The sequence below is a fragment of the Vanessa atalanta genome, chromosome 20 (genome assembly GCF_905147765.1).
Source record: "Vanessa atalanta chromosome 20, ilVanAtal1.2, whole genome shotgun sequence".
Classification (NCBI taxonomy): Eukaryota; Metazoa; Arthropoda; class Insecta; order Lepidoptera; family Nymphalidae; genus Vanessa; species Vanessa atalanta.
In genome coordinates, this window is record NC_061890.1 from 4,160,599 (window position 1) to 4,184,047 (window position 23,449).

At 30.7% G+C, this 23,449-nt stretch overlaps 1 protein-coding gene and 1 non-coding gene across 2 annotated transcripts; one reads left to right on the plus strand and one right to left on the minus strand.

Moving 5' to 3' along the window:
* The first annotated feature begins 1,410 nt into the window (after positions 1-1,410).
* LOC125071648 (required for meiotic nuclear division protein 1 homolog) lies at positions 1,411-6,595 on the plus strand. Its single transcript, XM_047681953.1, has 7 exons — positions 1,411-1,863; positions 2,188-2,343; positions 3,190-3,267; positions 3,540-3,617; positions 3,857-3,983; positions 4,655-4,810; positions 5,548-6,595. The coding sequence occupies exons 1-7, from the start codon at positions 1,499-1,501 to the stop codon at positions 5,722-5,724; spliced, it is 1,137 nt and encodes a 378-aa protein (XP_047537909.1). The 5' UTR covers positions 1,411-1,498; the 3' UTR covers positions 5,725-6,595.
* A 7,745-nt stretch (positions 6,596-14,340) lies between these two features.
* Positions 14,341-14,413, minus strand: Trnar-acg. The gene has a single exon. It is a non-coding gene; the product is annotated as a tRNA-Arg (tRNA).
* Between the last annotated feature and the right edge of the window lie 9,036 nt (positions 14,414-23,449).

Genomic DNA, 23,449 nt, shown 5'->3' on the forward strand with positions numbered 1-23,449 from the left:
ATTCATCATTATTCAAAAAAAATCATCAATCAAATTTTTGGCTATGTTCAGATTGATGAGAAAATCTTCATATTTAATTGTGATCAGCAATTCTTCCGCTGGTGAGGTCTCCCTCTTTATCATATGCTTTATCATTGCAAAGCATGCGCTACACACCCAAGAATTTAATCAAATGGTATCATATTGTCGTGTCTTTGGACCCATCGACTTCGCACAGTGCAATTAATACCTTGTGCCTAGAATCTGGAATAAGACTTTTTACTGATTCTGTCGGTACAGTAGAACGTAGTGCCAATGCGTGAAAAAAAAACCCCGATAGAACTTATAGTACTTAAACCATTAAATATGCTCCGAATTTGGCAAGTTTCTTCAATTCCCAAATTAAGTAAATGAGCATTACAATGCAATAAAGTAGTCGTTGAAATTTCTTCGTCGATCTTCTTATTTCAGCTGAATTTTGCACTCATCGCTGATGCACCATCATAGCCTTGACTATTGATTCCCAACCTGTTAATTGGGGATGATGTGATGCTTTGTCCAGTAAGATCGGAAAAAGCGAAAAAAATATAAAAAGTCCTCAAGCAAAAACTTTTTATCAGGATATATGTATCTGAAATGTTCAGTTCTAGAAATATCTATTGTTTCATCAATCAGTACTGACCAAAACTGACGTTCCACACGCTGGATATCTTGAAGATATCCTCGTAGATATTTATAATTTTATTTTGTTTAGAAGCGCCACTTTTCAAATGCAACTTCAGTGTTTGATCTCCTGCGTCGACTCTAAATCCCAATAGGGCACGAAATTTACGTTATAAACCTGATTTTTTGTCCGAAATATTGCCATGATTACATGTGCCTTACAAGGGCACTAAAATGGGCACGATCTCCCGTCTCGTCATGCGATGCGTAATAATGGATGGAATGAAAAGAGTTTAATGATTCATTTTATTTTATTTCATTAACAATACATTACACTTCGCTTTTACTCGTACCAAAAAACAATGAATCCAATTATCGTTTTATAAAACCGATGGCAAGTACATACATATAAGTATATCTCAGGTTTATTTATCTTTATTCGTTCTTCAATTAGAATTGGCTCGACATATTGGATTAAAAACTTTATTTTTTTTTAAATTAAAATTAATTAGATTAGTACTAACACACAAGCAAGTCTACTTATAATTTGTATGATATGCAGAACATTAAACCGCATATATTTTATTATATGTATTTTAATTATTTTATTTCAGTTATAATCATTCAGCCTTAAAATAATATTAGAATACCGTGGTGTAACTAATAATTATATAATTATACAAACATCTGGACTGTAAAAGACCCGAATCTAAACCCGATAAATTATTTAAAAAAAAATACTGTCACTTGGAGGCAAAATAAAAATATTTGATATTATCTAAGCGTAACCTCAAATGTGACTATTTTCTGTAAAAAAATATTTAATAATACACTGAATTAAATCCTTGGAACCAGTATGACTGTATTTATATCAAAAATAGTGTCAAGGTCTTTGCGTCAAGTGTCTAAAACAATTGTACCATGTATATCAGATTGTTTACCGGCAAGAACTTATTCATTTCAGAAAAAAAATGTATTATTTCGCAATGGGCAGCCTTTTTTTAGGAAATACTCAAATGATAATATTATACCAACGACAATGGCGATGGACGACACATGCTTACCATTAAAAAAGAAAACAGTTCACAAAAAACTCGAACTCGAAGATTTAACTAAGAAAGAGGGCCATTTTTTAACTTTAGCTTATGCCACAGCATATTCGTATGACCTTAAGGCCTTAAGGGAGGGTTTGCTGCAGCAGAAGCTCTACGAGCCGGGAACGTAAGGTTTTATATTTAATATTTCATTTGTATAATATGATGTAACCTTATGAAACACAAATCATATATTATCTACATGTCAGTCAATAACATCATTAACATTGACCTTGGTGGAATTATTGTAGACTGAAATAAAATCCATTAATAGAGAAATACCTCCATTATATAAGAAAAATTTAGTGGGGTACTAAATGAGACGAGCAATGAAAACTAAAAAAGAAAGCATGTCACATAATTTTTTGTACAAATTTAGGGTAATAGAAAAAGTTGATGTTTGTATTCAATCAAAATTCAAATTATTTATTTATCAATTTGTTTCTTAAAGGTTAAAAGCTCAAGAAATAGGCGATGTAGTGGTAGCTAATGCAGTTTATGCAATTGGTGATGAACCACGGGAGATCATATTTTTCCGAGAAGGAGCAGTCGTTTTTTGGAATTGCACAGAATTGGAAGCAAATAATGTACTGGAGTTTGTAAAACCGTAAGTATTCTATATTTGAAATTTCAAAAAACACATTAAATTAAAATGGGTCTTTACCTGGTCCATTCTTTCTTCATTCTTTTCATGAATTCAAGAATTGCCACACCACTATCTATATATATATATAATACTTTCTGTTCGATTAGTTAGTTATTGTTATAGTTGTGTAAAGTATTTTTGTACTCTGCTAAAAATGAGGGTGCCTTAGGTATAATTTGTCGGTCTTTTTTATTTTTTGTTATAGGTGCGTTATACTGTAACAGTGGAAAAGTGTTCATGATATTGTATTTAAATATAAATATTGATATATAAAGAATTGGCCGAGCCGAGATGGCCCAGTGGTTAGAACGCGTACATCTTAACCGATGATTTAGGGTTCAAACCCAGGCAGGCACCACAGAATTTTCATGTGCTTAATTTGTGTTTATAATTCATCTCGTGCTCGGCGGTGAAGGAAAACATAGTGAGGAAACCTGCATGTGTCTAATTTCAACGAAATTCTTCCACATGTGTATTCCGCCAACACGCATTAGAGCAGCATGGTGGAATATGCTCCAAACCTTCTCCTCAAAGGGAGAGGAGGCCTTTAGCCCAGCAGTGGAAAATTTACAGGCTGCTAATGCTAAAAATGCTAAAAAATAATAAATGATGATAATGTAAAACATAGATCAGTATTAACTTATTATACAAAATAAGCAAACCAATTTTCAGATTTTAATAAATGAATGAAATTTTTGAAATAGTTCAGCATAATAATAAATTGATTTATTCTTTACTTACCTCAGATTTATTATTATTTAGTACTACTTAGTAATGAAAAATGCTCAATATCCCTTTTTATTGTAGTTATGAAGAAGAAAGCTATCCAACTGATGTGGTTAAGAAGGAAAGAGAAGTGATGTCATATCAATACCAGCCTACAGCGTAAGTTATTTTTCCTTTTTTACTTTAGTTCTTTAGTTAGTATTGCCATGCACCTGTTCAGGCAGACAGTGCACATAATTACTACTAGCAACATATTTTATTTTTTTGACTAAGCTCTAAATTTGAATTTGTAAGAACTATTACTGTAGATTGTTTTGCGATAAAAGTCTTAAGGATTTATATCAAAACTGGTGTCATTGACATCACTGAGTGGTCTATATGCTGTTGATTATTAAGACCAAGTTAATTTAAGTGGTTTATATTTGTTTCAGAAAGAGATGTTATCTTCAAGAATCGTGTTTCGTTTTGGTGCCAAATAATGACAATTCGCTGGAGAGATATTCTTTCAGGTAATACTTTCTCAAAAATATTTTATTGTAACAATATCCTAAGTTAGTTTTTCTTACTATATTAGTCTTTGTTTACTTTAAAGTTTACTAACAAAGAGTATTCACTTAAGTTAGTCATTACTGGAAAAAACAATGTGTTTGATTGAGTGTAAATATTAAAAAAATAAGAGATCCTTCCGATCCGAGTGGTTCAATATCTGAGTATCAGTTCCCCGTTTGCTCATTGTGTGGGTCCGCAGCCACGCCATGGCGCAGTCGGCGCGGCTGGGCGCGTGGGAGGCGCGGCTGGCGGCGCTGGCGGCCGACGTGCGCGCGCACGCCGCCGTCATGCAGCGCGACGGCGCCGCACACGTCGAGAAAAAGGAGGTCGCTATTCGCTTGATCTTTGTCTCTCCGTTGAGAGACTTAATCATTTTATTTATAAATATGCGGTGTGGTTTTCATCAGGGATGTTATAGATATGTCATTTTGGATCTATTATTTGGATTAGAGCCGAGATGGCCCAGTGGTTAGAACGCATCTTAACCGACTACCATGTGCTTAATTTGTGTTTATAATTCATCTCGTGCTCGGCGTTGAAGAAAATCATCGTGAGAAAACCTGTATGTATCTAATTTCGATGAATTTCTGCCGCAAGTATATCCACTAACCCACATTGGAATATCGTCGTGGAATAAGCTCCAAACCTTCTCCTTAAAGGGTATAGGGGGCCTTAGCCCAGCAGTGGGACATTTACAGACTGACTTAACTTTTTTATTTGAGTACTATTTTGTGTATACTATGTATCTCTACTATGAAATTTAAAAGCATGGGCATATCGAATGCGTTAGTAATGTAATACTTTTTGGGAAGTACAAGGTGAAAAAACGCATACTTTACGCAAATGAATTCGAACTTAAATGATCGAACTTTTAATGTTAGGGGTTTCAAGTGATGCTTTTATCTTACGTTCACTGACATATTTTATATTGTTTCAAAAATTAGAACCAGACACGATAGTTTTTTCATGATTTATTATAATAGTTATTTAATTCCAGGTGGTCCGCAAGCTGGGTGAGCTGTTCTCCCTCCGGCATCGACTGAATGTTGAGTCCGACCTTCTCGACACACCCGACTTCTACTGGGAAGAGGAGAGGCTGGAACGATTGTACTCCAACACGGTGGCATACTTCACCATACCGAGGCGCACCAGGGTAAGTCGTGTTACGTTTAACCGTGATGGAACTTTCAGGGAATTCATTCTAAATACCAAAACCAATAGAATTTTCTCTTTAAAATTGTAAGATATAAGGTTTACTCTTCTGTATGAATCCCGCTTTAACGGAGATTAAACTGTCTATACAATTTTAAAGTCCATAATTGCATGGAACGCGCATATCTATTCCAATGAGAATAGGAAAGAACCAAAACAAACCGTACTTTTCAATATCACAAGTGTTTTGTTGATAAGTCCGCTATATGATTTACTACAAACAGTTCTTGATTAATATATCGTCATTTTTAAAACAACAATATTTCACTTAAGTACGTAAATCCACTTTAATTTTACTTCCAAAGTAACGAAAACAGTTTTGCCGACATTCAAAACACAATTTTTCGATGAACGAACGATTAAAATGGAGGCCTCACTAAGGATGTCCACTAAACGAATGGAGAATGAATTGGTTATAATATGGAATATGAAATATTTGTAAAAAAGCGGTGGCGCCATAGCCGACTGTATTCCTGTATTCAAATACGAACTAAATATTGTGTAGACGCTTTCCTTTACCACATAATACATTGCGGGACGATTCGGCGCGTTGATGATATTACCTTTGTGTCTTGTTGAGTTACTTATTTTTCACACAAGATTATTTATAATAAAGAACTTACATGATCAGTGTACGTGTCGCGTGTGTCCAAATGGTTCGTTTATGTCGTCCGTCAGGTGCTGAACGAGCGCCTGTCGCACTGCGTGGAGCTGCTGGAGCTGCTGTCGTCGTGGGCGGCCGACCGACACCACGTGCGCCTCGAGTGGATGGTCATCGCGCTCATCCTGGCGGAGGTCTGCTTCGAGCTGCTGCACTGCTGCGAGCGATACTTGTTCGACTCGCATCAGCGGTAGTCTTGGACACCCATCTAAGTTTTAAAACGGATCTAACTTATTATAGTATGTTAATTCTTGTATATGTATAAAAGTGGCTATATGTGATCAAATTGCCAGCCATTCTCACCAAACTGTTGATTTGGTTTTACTGTGAACCGAGATCTTTTGACTGTTAGAAATGGATCATTGCGATTGTAAATTCGATATTAAAGAAGCTCGTTTTTAAAAATGGAACTGCTTTTGTAAAGCTATATTATTATAACTAGTATAGCTTTTAGTGGTATCTTGTCAAATTTGTTTCACGATTTTTTTTTGGTGTCGTTGGTAGAGTTACTTTCTATAAGTTTCATTTATATACCTCTATCTTGATTTTCAATCTTCACTTGTCAATCTTATTGGTCCGACAGTCTCGAGTGACAAATGTAATCAATACAAAGAATATGTTGAGCTTTCGTTTAATATCAAATGCGTTTTACTTCGACTACAATATGTAATAAAGTAACGATACGTCAGCTATTGATATATATGAATAAATCATTTATTGCCTCTGGCATAGAGGAGGCAATACGCAACTAAAATATTCCAGGTAAATTAGTTAGGTGATATAATATTGATATTGATTTAGATTAAAAAGTTCGTTTATATCTTAGGCATTGTGCAAGCCCGTCTGAGTAGGCCCCACCCACTCATCACATATCCTCAGAGCCGTCTCAAGCTATGCTGGGGGCCCTTGGGCATCTATGAATTTGGGGCCCCTTTTGCTAGATATTTTTTGGTCTAATTTGGTAAATTGTTGGTTCTTCGGGGCCCTCTTAGGATGGGGGCCCTGGGCACGTGCCCCATGTGCCCTATGGTAAAGACGGCAATGCATCTATATCATATCCTACAGCCAAACAGCAATAGTTTGGTGGGAGAGTCAGTGTAACAACAGGCATTAAGGGACATAACATCTTAGTTCCGATGGTTGGTGGTGCATTGGCGATGTAAGGAATGGTTATTTCTTACGGCGCCTATGACAACTTTTGATAAGGTGATCTATGATCCATTTATTAGTTCATCTTTTAAAATAAAAATAAACCTATTGCACAAGGTCCTCTTACGGAAATGGCTTAGAGTCTATTCTTTCACTCTTTTTCAGTGCGAAATTATTGATTTTTTATAATCTATTGAAATTATTAAAAGTTAACGATAGGCCTGTAGTGAATAAGACTTACGGGCCAATATTGGCGTAGCACCTTGGACGCGATGTATAATGCTCTGGGGCCGTAGGTTAACTTCCGACAGTTAGGTTATATTCTACATGATTCAAGTAACTAAAATCTTAAGCAGCTTTTTTATATCATTAGTTATTTAAATAGAAATTGACTGTTATTTTTAATGAAAAAAAGCGTTACAAACCAAAGTTTAATAATTTATTAATTCATTTGGATATTCATATATTTAAGATTTAAGTAGAATAGACTGCAGTTGGTGCCATTTATGAGAGAAACCAAAAAAAATGTGTTTATGATAATTTTTCTTGAACGCGTACTTTTACGTCGAATACGCAGTAAACGCTATTATGAATGTACTGACTAGCCGCAGTATCACCCGTTCGACGTGACTGTACCGTCGCCATGTTAAGTTAAATGTTACATAATTGCTCAATATGTGGGCTATAACGCAAAAAGTTTGTGTTGATAGAAGCTGAGGTTGGCACGTTAAAATAAACAGCACTTTCCAGCTTTATATACTGAATGTTACAAAAAATATAAAATAAATAGCATTTATTGTGTAAACTATAAATAAAAGAAACGTTACAAATATATATGTATATTAATTTGTAAGTTGTTAATAAATAAACATTTGAATTGAATAAGTCTTTCTCATTTCCCCATTTTACTTATAATTTAACATCATTCTACAATATAATAATCAATTAAGCTTTTGGTGTGTGTTTAAATATAAAACCGCTAAGTGCGAGTTTTGAGAAGGGTTCCGTATTATTATCTATAAAAACGGCAAAAAAAAAAACATATCTGTTATATGGGAGCCCTCTTGAATATGTAGGTATTTTATTCTGTTTTTTAGTATTTGTTGTTATATCGGCAACAGAAATAAATCATCTATGAAGATTTCAACTGCCTAACTATCACCGTTCATGAAATACACCCTGCTGACAGACGGACGGGCAGCAGAGTCTTAGTAATAGCGTCCTGTTTTAGCCTTTGATTACGCAACTCTAACAATTGCAAAAAATATTTATTCATGTTCATAAATAATTAATATATTTGTATTAAGTATGAGAAGCGAAAAAGTTAATAAATACTTTAAGGTCGGAGTACACGTGTCACGTTGACTGTCACCTTCATTAATCGACCGATCGCCGTAATTAAACAATGATCCAATCAAACTTAACGAGCAAAAAGTGTATAACTTACACTTATAACAAACGGCCATCGGCAACTTACTGAACTCAAATAATATTAATTGATGGTTTTAAGGTGGCTAGAAATTTAGAAAATACCGGATTAATCGGGAATTAAGAATATCCCCTTTATAAATTAAGGCGCGCCACGTAAAGATAATGTGCAGTATTCGTCTACTTTCTTGCATTTGTTTATCGCATAAATACTTCGGTTTTAATGACGACGTAGGGGACGACCAAAGAAACGATGGAAGGATTGTGTGAAAGACGATATGGCTGGAAAGAATGTTACTTGTGAGATGACGTCAGACAGAAGTATGTAAGAAAATGACATGCTGCGCCGATCCCAAATAAAATTGGGATAAGGGCAGGAGATGATGATGACTTCGGTTTAGATCTTTATACGTTATACGCTTTCAAATATTTGGAGGAATTTACAGAAAAATTACTACTGACTTTGCTCTCGAGTTGTCGTCAAGTGTAATAATGAAGCCTGTGTCCTTGCTTGGAGTTCAAGCGTATTTCACACAAATTTCATTAAATTCGGTTCAGGTTTGGACCGTGAAATAGCAAGAAACAGACAGACAGAGTTACTTTCGCATTTATATATAAGTTTTGTCTTTTTGTCAATATATGTCTTTTTATATTTTTTATAAACGTTTGTCCCGAAAAACTAGTGAAGTGTGTGTCAACTGTTGTAATGTTACCATCGAAGATGTAATCGCGAGATGCAGGCGATAAGGCAGGCGGCTTTTTAAAGATTAATTACATACAATTGTTCATTAACGATCGTTACTTTTAATTAAATCGGGCTGTATTGCTTGGACGCGCTCACGGCGAACTATGTAATGTACATTTTTTGTTTCGACTCTTAACCTATATTTGAGTTGTTAGTACCGAAAGTTTACTTAATTTCGAAAATATTTTTGTACTTCAATTTTTGTTAAAATTATCTTTTTATTTGTGAAAGATGAATTAAATTTTATTAATGCTTTAAGATAATTACATAAATTACTAATCGAGACCTGTATGTTTTTAAACAAACGATTTCTCATCATCAGAATTAGAATAGTACCTTATTTAAGACACCAGTCTTGACAGGACAGGACTAGGACAGCAGTCCTATTAAATAATTACTAGAATGTAGTAAAAGTACTAACATATTAGAATATATATTCGTTTTGTTATAAAAATATATCAAAACCATACTTTAGTTAGGCTAGCTTCAAATATTAAGTAAGTAGTATGTTATGTATTTTTTTTAACGAATAAAGCTGATTTAAGACATTTTTCTATTCCGGAATTTCGATAGTTAGACATACCATATTATATTACAAACTTTATAGGAAGTTTTGTAGATATTTTTTTATGCTAGCTGTTTCTCGCATTCCTTTGCCTGATTCAAGGACAATTAAGGACGTATAAAATAATACACTATGATATTTTAAAGACGCAAACGCAACCGCCTCTTTTAAGTTTTTATTATGGTCATCCACCCACTTTATTAATTATTATAATATATAATTGTCCTAGTTTAAGTTGCATTCACGAATCTGCTAGATATTTAGGTCATATACGAGTATCTAAATAATGAGTTCTAATTGACTGACATTATAAAGTACCTAAGTAATTTAAGTTACAGCCTGCATGTGTGCTACAGTCGATCATATGCCATCTCTTCTCTTGAAGGTTTAACCACATCTACTATGCGGATTAGTGTTTTCATACGTAGAGTGTAAATTTCCTTGTCACCTAATTTAAAATAATAAAAAAAAGCAAGTCAAGCAAACACAATAAGGTTTAATATGTATCGTAATAGTAACTTATTTTTTATTTATAAAGCTCTGTTTAGTGGTACGTCAATTATCACTAATGAGTAGTGGGATCATACTATTGTTACTGTTATTCTTTAACATTTGAATTAAAAGGTTCTTATTAAATTGGGTACTTGCAAGTTTTAGACCCACGTGTTTTATTCTGAGACATAATGGATTGTTTGTATTATAAAGCATAATGTTTTTTAAGCGGCAGGCAGCTTTATTTTATGTTAATAATTTATCATGTGCATATTACGAACCGTGCACGTGTTGGATTAAATTCTGCCACTTGTATGTTCACTAACTCGCAAAGAAGCAACGTGTTGGAATAAATCAAAAGCTTCTTTCACGAAAATGCTCAGCAACGGTTATTAATTTTGTATTTACGCTATGTGAATTATATAAAAAGTTTATACTGTATTAAGAAAACATAAGTTTTATAAGGCGTTTATATGTATTGTTTTTTTTTACAGTTGCTCGTGTCATATGATTGTTTTTAACAGCTTTATAAATAGACACGAAACAAAGGACTAGAGACAATACAAAACTACCTACTATTGTCTATGCTTGAACGGCTGACATGTTACCGTCGTGACGGTAGTGTCACGAGGTTATCATATCAACCAAAATTAATCTTTATGACCCACAAATAAGGAATAAAGTTGTGTGGTGAAAAATTATAGCGTAATCGTGTGTGGCGCCGGAAGTTGTATGTAGTGCTTTTGTTTTTATTAACGTTTTAAGTTGTTTTAGGTTTGACGTAACATGGTAATAACCTAATACATTAATATATCTAAGGTAATAAATTCGATTTTATGTAAGGATGAATAATTTTGTTTTTTCATACTCAAAGAGAGTTTATTGTATTTTAAAACTATTAGTTTTTTCTGTGATTATACCTAATACTAAATAATAGCCTAAAAATAAAGTCAAATGAATATCTTTTTCTTTTTTAATTTCTAAATAATCTAATATCCGTAACCGAAACTATCCGAAACAATCAGGTAATCTGAAATAATTCGTACCCGTAACCGGTAAAATATTTTTCATATATCTGTATCCATATCTGAAAAAACCTGTCATTATAGTATCTTTGTTAAAAAATGAATTGGTTTACATATAACAGTAATCAATGTGCGTACGTAGTTCTTTGTCACACTTACAAGCATTTATAAATGACTTTGGCAAAAGTAGTTTTGACCAGAAAAGAGGTTTTACTGTATCATGTAAAGCAATGAAGTAAATAAATATACAAGTATTCAAATGTCCCTTCCTGGCTGACTGGCAGGCAACGAATGCCAACGAAATATAATACAAGAGTCTAAATTAAAACTCAAAAAGAACTTGTTGTGATAAGAGGCGATATAGATTTTACTTCCCCGATCTAAAACTGATTATTCTGTTTGAATAATAAAGTCGTTAAGTTTTTGGGATTCAAGGTGACACGTGACAAACAAACCTATGGATGGACTGTGTGAGGAATGACAGGCTTATGAAGGGAGTATAGATGCGAGTAGAGATAGAGAAAAAGAAATGAAAATTAGTTAAAGCATGCGAATGATGGCTAACATTCGTTACGATATTAGCGATATATTTAATAAATCTATTTCATAATACATGGCGTGATATATATATGAACACATACATTTTATACATAAAACGGATTAAAATATATATGTACTTGACGGTTTCCAAATTAATAAAATAATTAATATGTTATATATAATTAATTACAAATAATACAGAAAAAATATATTATACAATAAACGACATTGAGGTAATTGTACTCGTAGAACCACTTTAAAATGTTGTCGAAATTAGAAATAAACTATTGTTTATTTCTATGTTTCATCAACCCATATTTATAAAGCGTGGTGGAGTAAGCTAAACTTCTTCTCAAAGGGGGAACCTTGTCCCAATTGTGGGACGGTGGCTGTTACTTCAAATTTTTAATAATATGTAGGTACTTGAATTACAAGAATATACAAAGAAAATATATTAAATGAACTGTTTATTAAAAAAAATGTCACATTTTAAATACATATTTATTATAAATTATATCAAGTAAACATTTTTTTAACTTTTAATCTAAGCACATTAAATTTCATAATACTTACTTAGCGCAATCGGTCATTAATCTTACCCGCATTAGAAGAACTTGAATATATCTTATTTTCAGCCCCTATTCCTACGAGCAGCGATAGACCTACCGCGACGTATCAGAGCGCATGCGCGGGAACCTCTGCATTTTTTTTCAACAGTCAGCTGTCAAACGTCGAGGGTGGTCTGACGCGTGAATATTTCCAATCTTTATTTTTTTCTCAATAAACCCAAAAAGGTTTTATATTAAATTGCAATATGTCACAATATATGTTTGGGTTGTAACTTGTAATTAATGAAGTGTAGATACAATCAATACTGATTCAGACCACGGTGTGCTTATATTATATCTTGTATCAATTACATATCGATAGTGTTTTGTTTATCTATATGTGAATTCGCGCTACGATACAATTGGATTTTGAAAATAGGTAAGTCAGCCCATGTACTAAAAATGTTTACACATAAGTAAAATTTCATATTTACTAATTAATCATTTTTTTGTGAAATATTAATTGGTTAATCAAATAAATAAATAATATAGATTGCTAATTATATACCGTAAACATGATAACGTATAACAATACCGAAGAACGATATTCGACGACGTTTAGTTCTTGATTTAAAAAAAGATAATTCAAGGCAAAAATGTGATAAATATCTGTTTCGGTTAAATTTAGCGTTTGTAAATAAGACGAAAAAAAAAACAAAAAAACTTTTACGTGTTGCTTTTACCTTATCTCTAAACGCAATATACGATGAAACCGAATGTAATCGAAATTTAAAATATTGTACTTAATATAATGAGTGCCAATGATGTTTTTATTAGAATGATTTAATTGAATAGAATAGATGTGTGCGTATTTTTTATTTTATTATTAATCTGTTTGTTACCGCTTCACGTCTTCACTTCTCAAACGATTGTTATGAAATAGCCGGGAGATGGACATAAAGGGCGAAAAGTAGTACATGATAATGTATAGAAAAATAGATGTAAATAAACTTTGTTATATCAATATTATGAGGGCAGTGAATTTATTTTATAATTTCTATATATATCTTGGTAGATAGCACCGTAATCTAAATCAAAATAAACTTTATTCAAGTAGGCGCAAGGTCGTACCTTATACCGCCAAACAGACCGACACCGGAACCGAAACACAGGAAGATAGTACTGAATTTTATATTACTTTTGCTTTTTAAGCTCTATGAAAATATCAACTATTTATTCAATTGTTTATTTATTTTTTGTAATTAGATTGCCGCGAAGTTATTATAGTGCTCAAGTTATTGCAAATACAGGTGTACTCCTGTTACCCTTATTCCAATAATCAGATGGACAATCCTACGATAGAGAGAGAGAGAGAGTTAAAGCTTTTACTTAAACATTATTTTGAAAATATTAAATTCAAAATTGTATTTTGTGGGATATTTTTATTTTTATACGTACGTTCTTAATTTAAAGAAAATAAAAAGTGGGTAACAGTAGGGGACTAGCTAATTCCCCTTTTAATGATTCTAAGCGAAATAATTGTAGATATTCCCCAACTCTAAGATAAGGGGCGATTTGATAAGGGTCATTTTAATGCTTAAAGAGATAACTGGTCTTTATGATATAATGTATAAGGGTCAGTTTGCTAAATAGTATATATAAAATAAAAGTTTCGAATTTGGTTAAGTGAACCCGATTATAAAGGATTTGTGAGCAAGGAGTAGACCTTTTTATCAATGACAAACAACGTAAACAGTCGTGTCGTATATGTTTACAGATTTTATCTGTGGTGATAGTTTGACAACATATAATTAAAGGACCTGTCCTCTTCATTCGCAGATCATTGACAATTGTTAACATTGTTGAATTATTGACAATGACAATTAAAAGCAATGACATTACTAAGCTTAGGCATATGATAAACTAGCTTTTTATAATTGAGATTTCAGTAATAGAATAAGTAATTTAATTTTGTCGACTGTTATAATTAAAACTTATGACAAATGTTAAAGCCATTTACAATTTACGATTTCGAATATCTTCATAGTAATATAATATTACAGAATTTATATATGACTCATAAGAACATGTTGTTAGTGTTAAAAAGTAAGTTTCTTTTTTAGAAAAGCAACAATTAATTTCTTATAACTATTGGGATTAAATAAGTGTTTCATATTTTTTATAAGCCGAGTAATAGTAATAATATGGGTACAATTAATTGTTATTAAGATTTTGAATAAAAATAAATAACCCTTATATATATATAAGGGTTATATAATAAATAAAATATATAAACATAAAAAGAAAAAATATTATCGCGACCCTGCCAGGATTCGAACCTGGAATCTTCTGATCCGTAGTCAGACGCGTTATCCGTTGCGCCACAGGGCCGATGATGTAATGTGTGAATTTGTTAAATAGATTATAATATCAAACATCGAGTCGGCTGAAGGTTATAAAAATAGTAATAAAGTATTTTTAGAATTCCTCTATGAATACTTTATTACTATATGTGTTACATAAGACTTTAATAAAAATTAATTTCAAACTTTTGAAATTAGTTTTAGTATTTGAAAGATTTATTGATCAGATTAAAATCTCTTTATGTGTTTTTATATTATTTTTATCGCTAAATTAAATTGACATGAGTGCGTTTCGCCTGCCTTTCTTAATTATAATTTATTTTGTGATATGGCAACACAAGTCTAGAGTTCTAGACACATTTTGTTTAATTTAATTTTTATATTTTAATTTCATACATCACAAAACGGAAAATCGGTCCAGTATAAATATAAAATGTCAAACTAAAATAAAATAATTTAATTTACAAACATTTTTTATTTATTCGAAGGTATTAATTATAGTTTAAAATTTGACAATTAATTTTCCATTTTACTGTATTCCAAAAAATAATATGTTATTTTTTCGATAATGTTTACCACTTAACGACACGACGACTTACGATAACGTATCGTTTACAAATAAATTGTGTTAATTGAATTATATGATTACTTTCTGAATATGTATAAAGACGTTGATAATTTTCGCGTATCTGTTAGTCTTGGTAGCGTTCGTTTGGAAAATCATTGAACCGACAATTTTCTCTCCGATTATGTTGATATAATGGGCTTTATCTTTAGAGGATGTGTGATACATAATTATTAGATATTTTATACGTATGTTTTTGGTCATTGTACAATTATACAGAGACAGAGCTCCACATCAAATGTTTTTTTCGGGGTCTAGGTGTAAATTACAAATTGATAAATTATTTTTGGAATATTAAAGGACTTTTTAATGTACTTTAACAAATTCAATAATTCATTGAATTACTTGTCAGTTTATTATAATATAATTTAATGACGTAATTATCTCAATAAATACTCCTCATAGTTTGGTACTAATTCTCCATATTATCAGTAGAATCAGTAGTTATCGCGTGATCCGTTATAACAAAAATTGCTTATTGATTTGACATCAGTTTGAATATTTTTACTGAAATAAAATTGTAATAATATCGTACAGTTCTTTTATAACGGTGTATAATTTTATTTCTATTTTATAATGCGTGCAAAGTAAGAAATAATTGCAAAGGGAGACACGAGGGAGATTTAGGGGCACCATCAATTTGCGTGTTATTCTGCAATAAATGGTAATCCAATAATATTGGATTAATGACTTCCACTATATGTTACAACTTACCTCTTTTGTTGCCAAAATAAATTACAAATCTATTTAATTAAAGTAGTTTTTCAGCTAAGGAATACATAAATAAATCTCACCATTAATTGCTTATATACCTATAATATTTGTATTATACCCACCCGGGTATAATACAAATATTATAGGTATATAGTTGTTCGATTTTTAAAAACTATCTATATACCCATATAGATAGTTTTTAAAAATCGAATAAAGAATAATAATATTATGTAGAACTAATAATAATATTCGACAACTCATAACAAATACTAGTTACAAGTATGAATAATGTTTTTTTGTTTACTGAAGAATAAATCAACAAGCAGAAAATAAAAGTTAATAAATTTATTTTAAAAGTTAAAAATATCTGATTTATAATATAATGGTCAATATAATGTTGTCTTAGATTTTCGCGATTATTACACATTGAAATAAAACTAGTTTTTAACGGATTTAATAATAATAATAAATATACGCGATATTAATTATTTTAACATCCCATGTTGGGATGTTAAAATAATTAAAATTATACGCGATTAAATCCGTTAAAAACTAGTTTTATTTCAATGGTCAATATAATATCTATAAAACGAATAGTCATCGAGGAAAGAGCGATACAATTGTAGTTCTTCCGTTTCATTTTAAATTATATAATTTCCAAATATCTTAGCATTAGTCAAGGGTTTTTCCCGAAGATACCAGACAAATCATTAATTAAGTAACTACTCTATCGTGTATACTCGTAGAACTCTAGCCTGGTCACCCCAGTCACGCGACCGTCTGTCTGGCAGTAACGATTTCTGCTTATTCAATACGAATATGACGGAGTTATTTCAATTTAAACGTAGTCGGGAATATTTTTAATTAATACTTTACAATTTTATTTTATTTTTAATTCTTCTGACTTTTTTCTGTATGACTCTTGACATTATATTAAAAAAGGGAATAAAATTTGTATACTACATATCTGTCATTTTAATCCTGGCTCTTTATTTTTTTATTAAACTGAATTACTTACTTACTTCCTGTTACACATACATGTTATGTAATACGTAATATATTAATTTTGTATGATTAGTCAAAATCTCTTTATTTATTATATGACTAGGTAAATATAGTTGTTACACACGACGATAAACCAAGGATTTATTGAACTGTACGGAATGACTGGTTAATATAATGGCCTACTAAATATTTAAAAAATAGTATTAATCATAATCGAGAATTTATCAATAATATGATGTTATTTTTTCATAAATAAGAATTATTTGAAAAAAGCAATTAATTATAAAAGCTTTAAGACCTAACCCCATCTAAGCGTCTTCAAAGGGCATTTAATTGGTTCCACACATCCGCCCGGCGACTGTAAGCCCTACACTGCATTCATAAACGCGTTTCCGCCGCGCCCAGAGGCCAGTGACGTAGTCGAAATATCGATAAAGTTATTATCAATTTTTTAAATTGGATTTTAATTTTTCAGAGAATAGTAGTTATTTTTTATTAGTTTATATTAAATTTTATATATATACAAATAAAAAAAATAGCGTAATTAAATATAATAATTTATAGGTGGTATAATCACCTTAATTATAAGCGATAAATCATGAATTTGTTGGCAATTTAGACATTTGTGCTTACTTTCTTTTGTTTTCTAAAAAACAGATTAAATAGCAGGTTTTAGCATATATGTTTATTGAAGTATAAAAGTCATTCTATCTCTGGAGTAGGAGTAGGGTCAGAATTTATTCCATTACTATGCATCTATGCGTGTGGACATACATCTGGCAGAATTTGATCGGAGATATGCAGGTTATCTCACGATGTCTTTCTTCTAAGTTTAGAGGTCATATTCTTCGGTTCGAATTAGTGACTTTTATTACCGAGCCTTTTTCATCTCGACTCCTTATTAAAGTAGGAAGAAAGGAAAAATGACATTTGAATATTATATAGGTTTTAGATTTGAAGCGTCCGATTATTATTTATTGTTGGTAAGTTAGTTTTAACAAGAAGTAAGTTAATTTAAAAAAAATGAGCGACATAAATTCTTAGGTTAACAGAGTATGGCACTGTTGGCTATAGAGAACGTTTCTTGTAAAGTCAATATCTTGCAGTGAGTCACCACTATTCACGAGGTGGAAGGGATAGTCGGTTGTTTTGTTCTTTATATATTATAATAACAAATTATAAACGTTATTTAATATTATGAGACATATTTTACACCCAAATCTGCCATTATCAATGCAATTCAACCACACCTAGTTTTACGATAAACAAGATAATTACTTGTTTCATAAGTAGGTAATATTTTACCTTTTTGTGTCATATAAAATGGTGACTCATAAAGCAAAGTTTAATAGAACTAGGATATTAGCATTTAATTATTTATTTATTTTTGAATTTGTAAAACTTATAAAATTATTTTGACCGACTCTAAAAATACAGCCACAACAACTAACTCTAGGAAGTGGATTAAATGATTATAATAATTAAACTTTAATGAAGGAAAAGGAAAATGGGGAAATTAAGGGGAAACATTGGATTAATTTTACCCATACGAAGGTGGCTTGTTTTTATTTAATGGTGTATGCCATTTAGTTTGTTTTAGATTGTAAACTTTTTACTTGGAATTATCTGTTCAAGGTTACTTGTGGTATCTAGAAGCCACTCGTATAAGGAATTAGTTTATAAGTTTTGCCGTGAAAACTTTTTTAACAGACTAAGTATATATTATATCTCGATAGTCAAACTGTAAAATTTCAATTTTGTCATAAAGATCGTCAATGAACACAGAGAATTGCAAATACTACAAACATTCAAGTAAGAAACACTTATCGATTGAGACTTTTAATGACTCGTAGACCTTGACAATGACACGGCTATGACGTCATTATCGCATTATGAGATTAGTAGCTTATATTGAAAACACCGACACAAGAATAATGTTACGGCGAACTGTTCATGGGGCTTCACTTGAGTGGAATTAAACATGTTCATTGTTATTATAATCTATAGAATTACATGTAGTTGATAAAATTATAATAACCAGAATTTGCAGGACAATGGCAACTTAAAGATCGGTTTAGCAAAATATCGGTTAAACTAAATTGTAAATTTATATTGAATCAATCGAATTCAAAATATATATAATAAGTATATATTTTTCAAGTAGCCTCTTACGAAAACATTCCGATCATATTTAACAAAATAAAATTAAATTTAAGAAGAACCGGTAAGAATTTATCTAATTCGTTTTTCAAAATAGGTATTTTATTAAAAACTTATCGGTAACATTGGCATTTATTAATAGGAATTCAATAAAACACTAACCGTTTTAATAGAATTAGATCGTTTAAGCCACACACAGATCGATAAACCGAAGTATGCGTAGAGGTCATACAAAGTCGAAACTGTTGACTAAAAGTCACTATCATATTCCCTATTTTACTCATAATACAAGGGTCAAGAATAGTTTTAGTGTTATATTATCAATCTATTCAACTTATTAACTAATCTAAATATTATTTTCATCAAGAATGAATGTAATCAAATAAGCGTCTAACTTTGAATTGTTACAGTTAATGGTTTTTTTTTTATATATTTTCATGATATCACTCATAAATTTATATTTAATTGAACCAGGTAGCTTTTTACTTTCAATAATTGAAACAAAATTATAAATGAAAAATTATCGAAATTACTACATCCCATCTCTATAGGAAACGGCCGATTGACTCTGATGCTGGGGTCAGATAGGGCGAGTGCACTACATTGTCTCTATACCGACAATATCGACAATTACCACTCGCCTTTCAATAAACAACTCATTCAAATTTGTAGTGGATTTACTTATATCAATTGAAGCACTTACACACTTGTGTTTCCTTGTTTATGTGAGTGAAAATTGTTTGTAAGATTTGAAATCAACATGTTATGTTTAATAACCTCGAAAAGAGAATAAAAACTACAAAATTAATAAAGTAAGGTTATGTTTTTTTATATAAATATCTAATCTAAAATTTTAAAAATGTTTTTATGCGTTGTAGCATTTCTTTATCGTTATACGTTTTGCAATTAAAAGAGGCAGATCTGTAGTGGTATTCTGTAAGAAGAAACTTGAAACTCACCACGGAACTCGAATGTGTAACGTTAAAATGATATGCGATAATCGACCATAAAAATTATAAAATGTTTAGGATACACGTATCAAATTGGTATATCACCGAAATTCGGTTGTCAACATCTGACAAGTAAGATACGAAGTGAATTCTTACAGTTGTTTTTTTAATCTGTGGTAGGAAATTTAAAAAAGCCGCGACTTGATGGTATGCTTGACATAAAAATGAAAAAAAATGTAAGAAAAAAACATGCTAGACATGTGCCTTTCAAAATCTATTTAGGATGATCCCATAGACAATTACAACTTTTTATAATATGACTTTGACTGACCGATGATGTGTGTGACCAGTGTGACCCGTATGACTTTACTTGTCTCTGTCTTATTTCCCTCTCTATTTTTAGTCATTAGCGTAATAATATAGAGTTGGAGAGTACACTTGAGTGAATTCAATTGAGAACAATCAATGCATTGAAGGGTACTTTTATGTCAGTAAAAGAGTCTTTTAATAAGTAATATCACGTTAGCACTACGTGTGTTAACAACATTAAGATTCAATTAGATTTTGCTAGCGTGATAGTTAATAAAAAATATTAATTAAAAAATATAATTTTGAAATAAATTCGAAAGAGGAATGTTTTTTTGTTTTTCTTCCATTTACTTAATCTTATTTCTTATTATAGTCTTATATTTAAGACATTATATTTAGTATTTATTTTTTTTCGAAAGTAAAAGGAATTGTATGAAAAATACACATTTTATTCGTTTGATCAATTAAGTTTGTGTAATATAAAAAAAAATATTTACTCAGAAAAGGCTACATACCTACTATAAAAAAATAAGGTTTGCGTTACACACGCTATGGGTTTCAGGTTGTTTGCATCAGTCACTGTGGCAACGCCCTGAATATTAATTACCGTAGCTACCTGAAACTATGTTTGATTATAGACTAGGTTCCTATGTACATACGAGGTATGTGTGAATAATTTTTTTAGCATTTTGTTATACGGGCCTAATTAAATATACTGTAAATTTTGATGTTATCGTGCCTTAAGGCGAGGTCCGTCGTCGAAGAGGCGTCGTGACCAACTGACCGGTATATGGGATCTCTGGAATAGCTTAATTTGAGCGCATATTATTCGATTTTTTTTTAATCAGAAAATAAAACTGTTATATATATATATATATATATATATATATATATATAAATCGTGCTGTTCTAAAGCAATAAAGAATGAGTTCTAAAGTGGTTTAAGTCTGAAAATCTGATGGTTTTTATAAAAGCAATGTATGCAATATTTTTTTCGTACAAATTTTCTTGAATCGTGTATCGATTTCTTTAAAAAAGTTCATTTAATATTTTACTTTGTCAGATAAACGTTTAAACTATTAAAATGCAATTAAAAGTAAGTTTGGGCAGTCGCGATCGCGATTTTCTAATACAATTTTACCTTAATAATGTTGATAATAATAACTCTATTTGTTTTGACTGGCTGCCAGTTATTAGACGTTCCTCTTAATTAACATTATCAGTCTTATATAGCTCTCGAAATAAGTAGTTTAAATAATGAATTATTTTATTAATATCGTTTTGTTTATTTCCTTAAGGTCGCCTCTTGCGAATTTTTCCTGAATGTGACTTATGTATGTATTTATTGTTGTACAATAAAGAGTATTTTGATTTTTGATTTTGTCTTACAAAAAATGCTATTTGCTAAAATTAATTATACTTTTAGTTACCACGCTATCAGGTATATTTCTTTACGGTTTTTAAGCTTATTACATGTGATATAAAATGGTTATACATTTATTGTTATTATTATAAAATATGGCCGTAAATACTGTGTGACAGTCTTATTAAGCTTGTCTTAATAGGATAAGATGTAGGATGTCCCATGATGCCAAATATTATCGACAATCATGCGATAAAATGTATATATTTGCGTATTATCATTCATTCATAATTACATTTATGTGTAAGAGTAATAGAGAATTTATAATCAACTGTTAACTTTCTTTTCTTCGATATTATTAGCTTTAATAAGTACTGCAGCCCTATTCTATAAAACTTCATTTTTCACTCGTAAATAACTGACGTACGGATATACGCTTTTTTATTTCTGCGTGTGCCCTTTAAATGTTATAGTCAATGGCGCATATCACCTTCTGACAATTTAATTAATTTTTACCATGATGGTTGTAACTAGCTTCAAGTTAAGAAGGTAATCTTTGAATCAAAAGTTGGTTTAAAATGACAATATGTATTTTTTAATTGATAATAATTAATTTGAAGCTTCCTAAAAACGGTTAACCGATACCAAAATATAGATATAGATAAAAAATATGAACTGTAAAAATATAATCTACATAGTAGGTAACTTTTCTTTTCCCGCCTTTTTATACGCCAAAAAGAAATATTTAATGTACCTAATATATTATCATTTGATAATTGGTAATCGTCGAATTGGATAATTTTTTACGATTGCTGTTATCGGTTATTTTATTCTCATATTCCGATGGGCTACGTGCTTCCAATCACATAGCTATATTAACCGCGCACAGAAAAAGATTTGACATAAATTTTTTAGTGGCTGTAAAGTATTTACATACATATCTGTTATTTTTATAAAAAAAAAAATCAGTAACAATTTCAGTATATATACTGTATATAGGTTATTTTTTTTTGGAATACGAATTCAAATAGTTTTTGTTTTTTGGTATATATGTGTGTATGTTACATAAAGTTATGCTGTTAAAGGATAAAATAAAATTAAAAAAAATATATGATATTTCTTAATTATCTATATAATTTTTTTTACCTTAATGATAACTCAACTTTTAACAAAATATTGACATTAATTATTATTGAAAACAAGAAATCGTTTTCTGTATGTACAAAAACTCGCAATTCAATTAAAAAATAAATATGACATCTATAAAGAAGCAATAAAGAGGTACATTTAATAATAAAAAATGATAGCACGTTGGAACGATCAGGAAATATTGTCTTACCATTTACGATACAAGTTTTTTTAATTGCGTACAAATTATTTAGATTATTTTAATGTCACAATTAACTGAAAAGCGATATATGTTATTAAGTGCTCAATACTTGAATTGTTTTTAAAAAATACTTTTTGCCGTAGATAAATTGTGTTTTATAGACTCAGTTTTGTAGGGGTCGGTGTCTGTGTTTTTGAAGACAATTTTAATGAGGTTCCAGCTGTATATAGAGACCTGACTTTGTCTGTGTACCTCAACTTTAAAGTATCGATCTGGTGGTTTTTATAACAGCGCAATATTTTTTATCGTACAAATTTTATTGAATTATGGTTATGTTGAACGAATACAAATGCGGAGGTGTCAAAATTGATGAAAATATTTCATTTATGATTTGTTTTGCTCAACTTGTTGTAATCGTTAGAAGATTCTTTGTTATATTGACTTTTGTAAACTAAAGAGGTTTTACTGTTGGCATTAAAGTAGACCATTTTTTCTTTTTAAACAGTCCAAAATCCAAAAATATTCAACAATACATATAGACTTTATATTTTATACCGTTACATATTCAAAATATATGTTTTTTTTATTACTATAAATAAGTAATATAA

Coding starts and splice junctions, on each gene's coding strand:
- LOC125071648 (XM_047681953.1), top strand. CDS start 1,499: ATGACTGTATTTATATCAAAAATAGTGTCAAGGTCTTTGCGTCAAGTG. Junction 1,864..2,187: donor AAGCTCTACGAGCCGGGAAC/GTAAGGTTTTAT, acceptor TGTTTCTTAAAG/GTTAAAAGCTCAAGAAATAG. Junction 2,344..3,189: donor GTACTGGAGTTTGTAAAACC/GTAAGTATTCTA, acceptor TTTTTATTGTAG/TTATGAAGAAGAAAGCTATC.